This window comes from Bacillus rossius, chromosome 14 (genome assembly GCF_032445375.1).
Source record: "Bacillus rossius redtenbacheri isolate Brsri chromosome 14, Brsri_v3, whole genome shotgun sequence".
NCBI classification, from domain to species: Eukaryota; Metazoa; Arthropoda; class Insecta; order Phasmatodea; family Bacillidae; genus Bacillus; species Bacillus rossius.
In genome coordinates, this window is record NC_086341.1 from 14,040,823 (window position 1) to 14,054,260 (window position 13,438).

The following is a 13,438-nucleotide window of genomic DNA, read 5'->3' on the forward strand; positions in this document are numbered from 1 at the left end:
GCCACATACCACCAACAGTCATTTGTCAACCATTGGTTCATGAGTTCAAATGTCTTTACATGAGGAAAATTAGGTGTCCACAGACCTAGTCATTTCAGTATCATTCATGCCAATCTTCATCATACAAGCCTTATGTTTAGGATCCCTGAGTAAAACCTTGGTTTCATAAATATTAATTGAGGTTTAGTGAATTTTCTCCTGACCACTCCATTACAAAATAAAAATCTGTGGAGCAAAATCAATAGGCAAAAGATAAAATAGAGCCAAGAAGTTTGTGAGCAGCAAGAATACCAACGAACCAAACATGACGTTGTCCCAATGTGAAGCAAGGATTTCTTTGCGTTTGTCAGAAAAAAACTGACAGGAAGGAGTTTTCCGCGAGCAGTTTGCAAGCAGTTAGTCCAGCTATAAAAACCCTGTCACATACATGAGAAATAGCGTACCTTGAATATGCCCTTTGAATCTGAATCTAGATCTCAAGGATTGAAAATCAAATAAATTAATTAAAAATATTAACTATGGTGTTGAAACATGCAACCCTTTTAATGTTTGTTTCACATACTAAGTTTCCAGAATTATTATATAATTGTAAATTTATTTATATAGGTATTACATGTTAAAAGTATAATATATTCTGGAGAATGGTAAGGGATAGATATGAAGATAAAAATTGACCTAGTAAAAATAAGAGGTTATCAGTGTTGAATTTTTTAAATTTACTTTTTAGTTACTCTAATGTTTTTCTTAGAATGTTTTTCCTTGAACATCAAATTGATGGCATTTGACTGGACCATACCTACTTTTTATGGTTTATTTGTTATCTGATCCAGAATTCCTTACTCTCATGCAAGACTAAGGTGCTACTTTCATCTGAACTCTCAGTCTCTAGTTAGATTTAGCTCAAGTTGTTATATTGTGGGCCAAATGTCTTGTAAGATGTAGTGCAGGAGTTAGGAGCTGAGAGGTAAGCAGGATGAAAGTAATAAGTTGGGGAAGGAAAAACTTATCAGTAAAGCGTAACCAAAGAAGTTCGAAAAATCTCCTTGGGGGTTGGCATATTTCTTTGAATGTTATACCTGTCGGCCTGTGCAAAGCTTCGACTAAGCGAATCATTCTAGCTCTTTTTGATATTCGATATGACTTCACCAGAAAATGTGCTAATTGCTTAATTTGAAGCTTCAGTTATACAAAGCTTCGCATGTTATGCGAATCTTCGCATTTGTTGCAAAACTTTAAAACATCGGAAGCCTAACATTCGTTTATAAAATTATTTAGTTTTATTTGTGTTGCATACGTTCCACATGAATTAAGATTGGATACTTAAAAAAAAAAAATCAAAAGTTGGCACACCATTTGCTTTTATAAATTCTCAATATTAATATCATGCAGTGTCATTTTTTAATTTTTATTAAATCGTGTTATATTTAAGGCTCATTTAGTTAATCACTTTATCAGTTCAAACTTTAAACTATTTTTTTTTATACTTCAATCCAATATTTTATACAATAAGTGTAACACAGTTTTGCCGAGAACAATATTCACAATTAGATTTTACTTTGCAAATGTTTGAAACATTTGATTTGATATTCACTTCACATCAAAAAACTAGTATTTTCGCAGACTACATACCCGTTCAAAATATAATGACCATGTAGCGCTTCGCGAGCAATACATATATACACGCACTAGCATTACGATGACGGTTCAATTTGGTGCATAGAGCTCCACAAACTATTTGGCTCTGCCAATTCGTTGCAAGCAACGCGTTTCCACTGAACTATGGACTCCAGCTCACTAGAAGTTTTTTCCTGCACTATAATGTGGTTAATCTAAGATGAAAACAACGAGATAAGCATGTACTAAAGCTGAGATGAAAACAAAGCAATTGGAGGATAGAAAAAACCTCACGCTACTCAACGAGGTATGTTTAATTACTTCATTTCAAAGGAGTTTATTAACATACGTAATACAAAAAAAATTGCCAAAATGAGTTTAGTATTTAGCAATATGTATGGGCAAACAATCCCATCATCATTCTGACTGGTGACAGTGAAATTTACATTTTAAAAGACAAAACTAGCTTATTGCTGAGCAAGATTTATATCAAGTTGATCGAAAAATATACTTATTCCACAAAAACCTTTTTTTGTACCCACAGACATTAAAAAAATAAATAATATACCTTCATTGTGGTATGGACAGAGATGGCATGAGGGTGCAAATGTTATTTATAGCCAAAATTCAATAAAAAAAAATTTCGCATTACTAGATTTAATACTTACCTGCACTTTACATCACTTTTTGCAGTTACACATTACTAATGCGGTATCATTTGAATGGTGATTAGCAATAGTGATTCAAGTGTCAAATTCACAAAAGTAGATGATAAATTATTGCTAACACTTTCATTTTAAACTTTCAATGATAGGTACTTTTTTTCCAAAACTGATGGGACATTAGGCATTATAAAATATTGCTATTAAAATATCTCAGTTTCCAATTCTTGCACATAGATCACTATTGCCAATTGTCATCCAATTTTCGTTTACATAATTTTTTTCTGGCTCTTGAGAAGTGAAAACAAATGGGTTCCACTGTATGTTTTACAGTTGCACAGCAAACACTTTTTAAGTGATGTTTTAGACAGTAAAAACAAATGATCTTGTTAAGTGCACAAATTTATTGTGTCTTAAAAAGCACCTGTTTACAATCATAATAAAACCCATCAAAACATTAATATTTTGATAATGTGTTCTTCATATCAAATGCAGTTTCACTGAAACCAATTTCGGCAGACTAGAAATATTTGTACTTGCCCAATTATAAAAACCACAACCATGATTCCAATTACATTGTACAATTCATGATCTTTCTTTGCTGCATACAAACCTGCTACTAAAAACACGTCAATAAAATGCCTTACAACAGCATGACAAACACCAAACAAAACGTTACAGATGGCAATCTTTTTAATTGAAACAGGTACCTAAGTCAGTCAGTACGGCAATAACAACTTCGCACACAATAACCATCACAACAGTACAGTAAACATTTTCATTTTAACATACTAAGTCAAATTTCACACAATAAAATAATTATATTGCTATGAAAAAAATTCCCAACATTTTTGGAGGAATAATATTATTAGAATAAATTATGCTATAAACATTGCTAGTACACACAATACAAACACTTAAACATTACTAGTGCAAATGCTTTGTAAAAATGCACAGCATCAAAAAGAATGTTTAGTTTAACAAATAAAAAGGCAAAGTCAAATGAAAAAGTTTTAGTATGCTGATAAAATGGAGAGGTCTTTCTGATAACACTAGAGAAGTATTTTCAAAATAACTTTTACCTACAGCATCCACAATCACTATTTGCAAGAAAAATTCAGAGTTCATCTTCACATCTTTTAATTTTAACCTGCAGTGTGAACTCTTCCATTGAGGCCCACCAACAGACTCACAATTCCACATTTAGTGCTAAGAATATTAAAAGTGAATTAGAAATACAACTTCTGGCAGGGACTTTAGAGATCTACTTAAAGTAAGTACTAAAAAAAATCAAGTACTTTGAAATTAAGTCACAAGGAAGGATAGCTGACACTAATAAACAGTTACACATAAATTCAATTCCATTTTTACAAAAGGAATTCTCACAGAGCACAAACATTTTAAACAAACACAATGTCCAACTTTACAATTCTCTACAGCAGTGGCTATCAAAGAATATTGAAAGTAGCCAAAGGTAGCCACCCCACAAAACCACAGAAACTTATGTAAACCTTCTAAAGAATACCAATACACCAGATATACGACTTTGTAATACAATACATTAGAAATACCAGGTATCATCTAAAGTAAAAACAACTAAATTATTAATTTAAAAATGTAACCGAATGTAGAGCTTTGCATATATATTGCTTAGAAATTGCATATTTAGATGGGACATTATTACGTACACTTATCTCTTTTCAGAACTCTTATTATTATTTAACTTTAGCATGTACAGATTAAATAATGGTATCATACATAGTGAACTGTACACAAATACTATTAAGTACTGAATGAATATATATATATAAATCTGTCATAACCATTTTCCTGGAGTGCCCTTGACATTTAATACAAAATTAGTTTGGATTAGGTCTTAACAAAACACTACTGAGGAGATCAAAATTGCTGCAATAAAGAAGTGTACCTCAAATCATAAAAAGTCAGTCAACTTACAACTACTATTGAGGTGATTCATAATGTAGGTAGGATAATGCCACGAGTTTTACAAATAAGCTGCCTTTTCTACACAGACTGTCATTGTAGCTACTATAACGTGTAGAATTCATTATTAGACTTTTGCGTAACATATTCTGTAAATGAGGAATATTTATAGTGACAACATGGTTAAATACTAAAATATTACGAAGGACAGAACAAACCTGACAATGCTGCGAGTTCTTGGAGGTTTCTTGCTGAACTATTTCCCCCCGAAAAGTGATTCCATTCCTTCTCTACTTCGCTTCATTAACTGTACCGGCTTCTGGGAGCTCGAAGGCCTTCGCACAGGGAGAACGCTACAAGAAAATCAACCTCCTCCCAACTCACCCGTGTTGACCCATTTTTCTTCTCCACAATATGCTCGGCGTATCACAGAGTAGGATGTTGTACACTTCTCAAAGGGACAAATGCTACGGCAACGCACAATCATCTTATCACATGCCTACTTCAGTGAGGCTACCTGTAAGTACATCGAATTTGCAAATTAAAAACTAATTTCATTGCCATACAAAAAAAAATTGGTCCTTAAGTTACATAAAAGATATTTGGAATAAATACTGGCATTTTATTCTACAAACATTTAAGTATGTGGCAAAAAAAAATTCCTTAAAGGTTTTATTTACAATATATAAAATAGCACAAATGACCCTAACTTAATACTACCCTAGGTTTGTAAGAGGAACCAAAGAAAATAATATATGTACTATCAAAATAATTCAGTACATAGTATATGAAAACTACTGTTTACCACAAAATACTCTGTTTACCTCCATAATGTTGACACAGATCACTTGTGATATCAAAACCAGTTAACGAGTAAACCAATAAGAAACCACTACATTCCAGCACACCAATCAGTGCCAAGTAAAGAGTGTGACAGGTTCAAACACAGTCAACGCTCAAACGTGCAACGGCTTCAACGTCAGATCTCCAAGATTCTGCTAGGCGGCAAAACTTTTTTTTAGACAAACTTTATGCTGATAAAACTCATAAACTAAATCTATCTTTAACTTGTCAACAATATCATTACTATAGTCTGTCTGATGCTTGGATTGCATTACAGAGTAAATGGGGCTTACTGGTGCCAGAAAGCTCTACCCGGTTTATTAACAAGTTATAATTCTTATTTTACATAATATTAATACAGTAAACTTCCAATAATCCGGCATTACTGAAAATGCCGGATCAAAGAACGGTACATCCCTTGATCGATTAAGTTACAGAGCAAATACGTCTGCAATATGGTGTTTGGCTGCAAATATTGTTCAGCAGGAACATAAGGATGAACACCCTCACCAGACATAGGAAATGAAGACAAAATTTTCTGGTTTTATTTTTAGTCCAATTACGTTTTCAAAGCAGAATATTTCAGTGTTATTGTTTTTATTTTTATAAATAATGTTTTGTAATACTCACTTCACCAAAATAGATTATTTGTATGCTGCATTTTTACGATGAAGTATTTAAAAATATATTGGTCTGAAAGAGATACATTCAGACCAGTAAAAATAAAATGGCAAGCATTTGTGGTTTAGTGATTCATTATAAGATGCACAAAAAAAAAGTTAATTTTTCTAATCTATGTACTTTGATACAATTTTTGTTTGGAAATAATGACATTTTATGAATTTCAAACATTAAAGATTACTATTTTTGTAACTAAATTAAGTTTTGGTTAAATGCTGCTTAATACATGATATAATCTGCATTTTGGTGGTATTATGGTGTATTAACTTTCATTTCGGTGTTATGCGGATTCTGGAATATCAAAAGTCTACACTAATCATAATAGGTTTTAGTATATTTTTAATTTTACTCTTTGTTGATTTTTCTTAGGACCATAAAATAATGTCTTTTTATAGTATTATTAGTTGTATACATTCTGAAAGAAAACAATATTGATTCTAAACACCAAATATTATTTCAGAGAAGTAACTGTTTGTAGCAGTTCATCACTATTAATAACAAGGCATTCCATTAATCATGTGCTATGGTCGAAAAAATCCAGAAATTTTAGTATTAAAAGATTTAAAAAAAATATTATGTCAAAAAGGTTTGAAAACAAGATGACATCTTTCAGTTACGTTTCCTTAGAAGTAAGATTTGAATATTATCAGATGATACTCTTGATGAAATACATTTATTTCCAAAATTCTCATTACAAATTTTCCTATGAAAAAAATACTTTTAAGTACATTAAAAATGTTTTTCAATTGTGTGCTCTTTGGGAATATCAGACAACAGAGCACACTGAAACAAAGACAGTGCTAACACCATAAATTGTGCATTGGGAAGAGAAAGTAAATGCCCATTAAAGCGTACACTGCAATCTAAGGACGAGACAGGTTATAGTAGTGTGCCTAATATATCTGCTAAAAATTCGAAACTGTTCTTAGTCAGTGAACTGGAAACTCGTAGGAAACCTAAAAAATTTTAACATTTATGTCTTTAGATTATGATTTTGCAATGTAATGACATAGCCTACAAGATGACTTGCACATCATGCCGCATTACTACCTCGCCATATACAAGGGATGTACTTCACTGTACACCATAAATTCTAAACTTGATCCATCACTTTCAGAAAAAAAAATCATGTAATAATGACAAAGGTGTGAGCATTACAGGGGAACAAATGTCCATTTCTGTTTCGACTTTGATGAACTTCAACGTGTGACAATGTCTATTGCATCAAAAAAAACTAATTTACTAACTCTACCAATTTGGAATTATATTAATACGTTGCAGCCGTAAATTGGAATCACAAATTAAACTTAAATGGAACTGGTAAGTTACTGGATTGGCAGTTCAAATTGGAATTGGCACATCTCAAACCATTTCATTGACAGCATATTATTTTTCTTAGTGTTTATCAATTACTAAATAAATATTACCTAAATATATGATGTAATTTTTTGGTACAGCTTAGGTTGAAATATATTAAAACTGCTTATATTCCAATGTATTCTATATGAGTAAGTACTGAACTTTATTTTCACTACGCCTAATCAAAACTGTAGATATGTTTGGAACATACAACATTTTTACCTATATACTTGAACCAACACACTCGTAATGTGTTCCAGATGTACTTATGTGCTATTTCATTTATAATAATAAATTATATAATAATGGTGACATGCAATAATTTTGTCCTCTGTGAACATTGAGCTTATGTATTCTGGTGAGTAGTACTTCTTTCAAGTGCAAAGTAGCAACTGGAACTCAACATCTTTGAGAGCTGTCTTATATTGTATGAACAATTTACAATATCCTGAATTATTACCAGGATGTCTTTTATTTTTAAAATTTTAAATTGCATTATGATACAGGGTCAAGTTAAAAATGTTTTAAACTTACTAAGTAGTCTAATTTAAGTGGCTTCTTAAATGGATTTCAATGTAAAGCTTTTAAAACTTGAATTTAAGGCCTGCATTTCAAACAAACTATGTAAAATTCAAAGGATAAAAAAGAAGAACATCAGCTACCAAACTTTTAAGAAACATCTAAAAAAAAACTAAAAGAAAATAAATTTGTTAATAAAAAAAGGTAAAAATTTAAAAATGTAAAAATAAAATACAATGAAAATACACTTCTTTCTGCTAAATCCCGCAAGCAGAAATGTACCCTCATTATTATAATAGGGCACAAGGTATGAAAAAGTTCTGCTTCTTAACACTTATTTGTCTTTTTCTTTGCTCTTCACAAAAAAGTTATTTACAAAACAGAACTTCTGAAGGACTCACAGTTTGTGCAGTAAAGTAATAAACACTAACGAAATGTGGCCGGCCAAACGTTAATTGGTTATACGCACAGGCTGAAGTTTATGGGATTTCCCAGATTATAGGATGCACCAAAACACTTGTTTGTGACTACATGGGATGCAACGAGGAAAATGATCATCCATGAAAGACCCCCAACATACCACAATGCTAAACGGATTGTCCATGATTTTTAGTTAATCATGCACGGGACGTTTAACAACCACACAACTGACTTCCAACCCTAAGTGTGAAGTCCCATCAACATGTGAGGAACATCCAAAATGTACCAGGTCTTCATCGAAGGTGTAATTCAGGATGCGGTACAATAAATAAAAACCGACAACCACCTCAAATCAAATGAAGCCACTGAATAAATGCAGCTTAACCTTCAAATTTTGGCAAGAAATTTTTTACCTACTTGAATGGAAATGTCCTACTTGTAAGTAATTTTTTTTTAAGAGAGAAAAAAGTGCATCATATATTCAAGTAAATATTGTATGTTATAATTCTTTGTTTATATTTAACTAGATTACTTTGCCTAGAGTATACTTAAGTACAAAAATAAAGTATGTAGAAGTTAGTCCAGCAATACAGAACTTCTTAAAAATGTAAATAAAATATTTTCTAAAGACATAACAAACAGTTAAAATGAACAAATACAAAGTTTAAAGTACTAAAGATAGGTTACCAGGAGTTTAAAAATAAAATTATTAAAAAACCCCAACTACTACAACATTATTGCAAAATGGCAATGTCAATAAAAAAAAACACAATAGTAGGAGTGACTGTAATAAACAATCTGCATATAAGAGGCCACAAAATTATTAATGTAATAAAAAAATCCACATGATTATTTGTTTCATTATTGCAGAAAATTTTACTACATTTTTTTAAAAATAAAATTAATATAAATTACAAAAAATCCAACAAATTTGGACAAGCTGGATTATACAGTAACTTGCAATATAAAACGAAAATATAACTGCCCATGCTCGAGGAAAATATTCTAATATCTGAAATTTCAGATCAGTCTTTTCCTCCAAGTATGTACTGTATTGCATTTTAACTGTACGAGCATTGCTACATGGGTATTTTTGCTGTTGACATTTCCACTAGACAACTCAAACATCTGTAAAACATCAGAAAAATATTCGTAACTAAAATTTGCCAGACTGTTAGCGTAACTTCACTCACTATAATTTTATGTTCTATGTTTTTTTACAGCCGAGCAAGCATCTAACTTTACTTCCATAGTCTTTTTTTCCCCCTCGAAATATTAATACAAGGAGGGCAGAGCCGAGACTTAACGGTGGTGCACCAGTAATTAATTAATTAATTTATATTTGTTAAATGCCCATTAACAGACGAAAGAAATTTTTTTTGACAAACAGCAATTTGCAAACATAAAAAGCTAAACGGATCAAGTCCACCACCTTTGGTCTTAGTTTTTCAAATATTATGCCGCAGTTCCAGTGCAGCTTTTTCCCCGTACTTTATGGTTCGAACGCATGGCATAGGACCTGTATGTGGGCACTTGGCATCAACATTCATGGACTGGCATGATAATTAGGCCTGCGCGAAGCTTCGACTAAGCGAATCAGTCAAAGCTCTTTTTAATATTCAATTTGACTTAGCCAGGATACTTGCTATTCATTTTATTTTAAGCTTCGGTTGTGATGCAAAACTTCGGATTTGTTGCAAAACTTTAAAACATCGGAAGTCGGAAGCCTAACATTCGCTCATGAAAATATTTAGTTTTTTTTTTTTTTTTGTGAACATGTGTTGCTTGAATAAAGTTGATTACTACTTAAAAAAAAAAAAATCGAAATAAGGCACTTCATTTGCTTTTACAAATGCTCAATATTAATATCAGGCAAGGTTATTTCATAATTTTTACTGAATGATGATATAAATATAGGGCACAGTTGGTTAATCACTTAATCAGTTCATCATTACTAACGTAAAACAATTTTTTTTTTTTTTTTTTTACTTCAATCTTGTATTTTGTACAGTAAGTGCAATACAGCTTTGCCGATATACCTATTCACAATTTGATTCTACTTCACAAATATTTTTAAAAATTTGATTTGATATTCGTTTTGCATCAATAAGCTAGTATTCCCACAGGCCTAGTAATAATTACAACAGCCATGGGAAAAAAATCTGTGGTTTCCTCCAGTCAATGACCTTGTTAGTAAATATTAGGCCCCAGTAGAGTGTAAAATCGCAAAAATTTGTCAACAGCTCAAAATTTAAACAATAGCAAAAAAAAAAATGTAAAATACCCAACATGCAGTGTTAGTTATTTCATTTTCGTGTCATTACCATTATTTGAAGGGTTTTTTGTAAATTTATCACTACAGCTGTCTTACATTTTGTGTTTCATCTCAACTTTTTTTTAACTAATTTTTACTACATATTATCTAGCAGCAGTAAAAAATCACACACATAATCATCATCACTTTCATGACCTTTTACAGCTGGACGTTTAGAAAATATCTAGCTATTTTTTTTTTGTCCCAACCCAAAAATGCAACGATTCTATCGGTATATATTTATAGGTAGTACGGATAAGATTTTACGGTGTATTCGTATATTGATAAAACCTAAATAAACCTGAAAGTCTGTCAATACACCATAAACGCACCTTAATACATCATTTGACAAAGAAAAGCTTGCCAGTTTGTAAAATAAAACAGAAATCAAAACAATATTACTTAGAACACCAAAATTATATTCTTTGAAACCCAAATTTAATGAATTTTGTTATTTACGTATGATCAATCAATAATGCACTTCTTCTCACCTTTATGTACCCCACAGTTTCTGATGTGAACTTAAAACACAAAAGTGTTTGCCAATTAAATTTCTGTTTCAATGTAAACTGTGGCTTGTAGCACAATCAAAAGATTTTATTCTGTTGAAAAAAAAAAAGTATTTATGAACATTACCTATAACACCTTGTGCACTGAATATCATACAAAACAAACAGTATGATTAAAAATAAAATCCAATAACACCCAAAATTTTCTATTTTAAAAATGAAATAGAGCAATAAACCAATAAAATTATGTCTACAGTAGAACCCTGTTATAATGTTCCTGCTTATAATGTTTTCCTGCTTATAATGTCATATTTTTAAAGTCCCAATATTTCCCCCATAAGGACAATGTATTTATTTCCTGCATATAACGTTCATAAATATTGTAATTTCCTGCTTATAATGTTTGCTTTCTAACATTCAATAAGTGGGGAAAAAATGTTTTAAAACCAAATTATTCCAACACTTACGATAAAAAGTTTCCTTTATGTATGTTTATGTTTACAATCACTGCCATACAATACATGAAGTTTGTTAAAATACAATTTTATGCAATATACTGAAGGTACACAATGTTCATAGTTACGTGTCAGTTGGCACCCTTAGTCAACTCTTCTCTTCCTTGCCATTCCAGTGGCTATTCAGATGCACGTACATAGTCCTACGATATTTAAGTTGCCAACCATTGAGCGAGGGCATAACTAAAAGTGTTTTCTATTGCTTACAAATAATTTTTTTTTTTTTCATTCATATGTAGGAATCCCAAAATTGAACATTTTCAGGTGGCGAAGGAGTAGACGTTCTCACTCTTAATGTTGTCATCATGAATCGTGAGACAATTTTACAAAAAAATGTGGCAGTGTATCTTTAAAGACAAACAAAATTTAACCAGGGAACAAGACAAAGTTGAAAAATTGTTGGCTTGTTTCAGAAAATTCATGTATCAAGTATACTATCTTTGGTTTCAACATTAAAGTTGTTTACGAAGCTTGGTGAGTCCATTGGTACAAAGCTTGAACATTGTTAAGAGTTAAATTGAGATTTCCTGCTTATAACGTTTTCCTGCTTATAATGTTTTTTTCTTGTGCTCCCTTGAAAAACATTATAACAGGGTTCTACTGTATTTATAAGTAACTCCCCTAAGTATTAGCAACGTCATGAAAATTAAATAACTAGGGCTGTTTCAATACCGCACACTGGTATAGGATATCGGCCGACATTCTGATCTCGGCCGATACCAAGACATCGGAAACAGGCATCGGAAAAAAAACATGTTCGCGACTAAGATTTTTCTTAAATACTTGCTATGTTTACTTATAATAGTATGAATAAATTTATTAAAAAAAATTATCAACTTGGGGCAGCATTTAACTACTAGTAAATATATGATGATGTTTGCCTGATGAATGCGTGAAGCACGATTTTTGAATAAACGTGCTTTGAATTTAGGTTTTTAAAACTTATAAATAAAAATTTATTTTTCATTTATTCAGTGATGCCTTTGAATATATATACTAAACTGTATAGAAGTCGCCAGCCCAGGTTAAAATTTCTAATACGGTTTGAGGTAGTCGGTTGATTCACCACCGCAATCGCCACCATCTCTAGGGCATCGACTTGCGGTGGCCCCTAGCGGACAAGTGTCGGAACTCTTCGAACACCCCTTCCCCCTCCCGTTGAACGACCTTAAGCTGTTGGGTTGGGGGGGTGCGGGGAATGTCAGCGGGCGACAGTGCTGCGCTATAACGTGTAAATAACAACCCGAGACGATACAGGGCGTTATGGCAGCGCACTGCAGGCGGTGAAGTTCCCGAGATGCTCATCATACGCTCCTGAGAAACGTAGACTCGCGACTTTCATACAGTATATATGTTCAAAGGTGATGCAATGTGGCCGGTGATTGAGAACGACGACACCGGCGGCGGCGTCGGGAAGGACGCGGGAGGAGGACTCACCGGGCTCTACACGACCCCCCGGCACGAGTCCCGCCGCCCGGCCCGGCCCGGGGGCGAGCGGGGGGGCTGGGCGCCCGCCGCCTGTCAGGACTCGTAGAGCAGGCGCTGGTAGTGGGGCCCCACCTCCCACGAGGGCAGGTGCAGGCCGAACTCCAGCGCCACCAGCACGGCGAACTCCGAGGCCAGCATGTCCTTCCGGTCCAGCCGGAACACGCTCTCCGTGCGCTGGAACACGACACCATCGCTGACCACATACGGTTTCGTTTTTTAAAACTCAGGTCAAAATTTGTATGCTGCATTTCTAGAATAAAATAACATGTAATAAACTGGTCCGAAACAGATACGTTCGGAACAATAAAAATTAGCGAACATTGGTTTGAAAGTGATTTATCAAGAGATGCACAATATAAGATGAAAACGATTTCCAACAGAACACAAAATGCAATGCTCATAAGGTGGAACACAGGTAGATAGAAGTAATGGCATGAAAATGCAATGACCGGAGAGTGAGTGGATGATTATGATTATGCCGTGCAAGGTATTCCCCCCCCCCTTTTCTTTTCTAACCCAGCGCTCTTAGCCTAATGGCCCTACCGCCCTGGGGCCCCCATGGGCATGGGA

The 13,438-nt window shown here is 33.2% G+C and overlaps 1 protein-coding gene across 5 annotated transcripts in view; it reads right to left on the bottom strand.

Annotated features, from left to right (window-relative positions):
* Positions 1-1,388: 1,388 nt before the first annotated feature.
* Positions 1,389-13,438, bottom strand: part of LOC134538661 (CDK5 and ABL1 enzyme substrate 2) — a 34,650-nt gene continuing 22,600 nt past the window's right edge. For 2 of the 5 annotated variants that reach the window (XM_063380082.1, XM_063380081.1), the window contains one exon: positions 1,389-13,042. In XM_063380082.1, coding sequence (XP_063236152.1) covers positions 12,902-13,042 — 141 coding nt within the window. In that variant the 3' untranslated portion in view covers positions 1,389-12,901. The remainder of the gene's footprint in view (positions 13,043-13,438) is intronic. The other 3 variants (XR_010076188.1, XR_010076190.1, XR_010076189.1) reach the window with 3 other exon arrangements.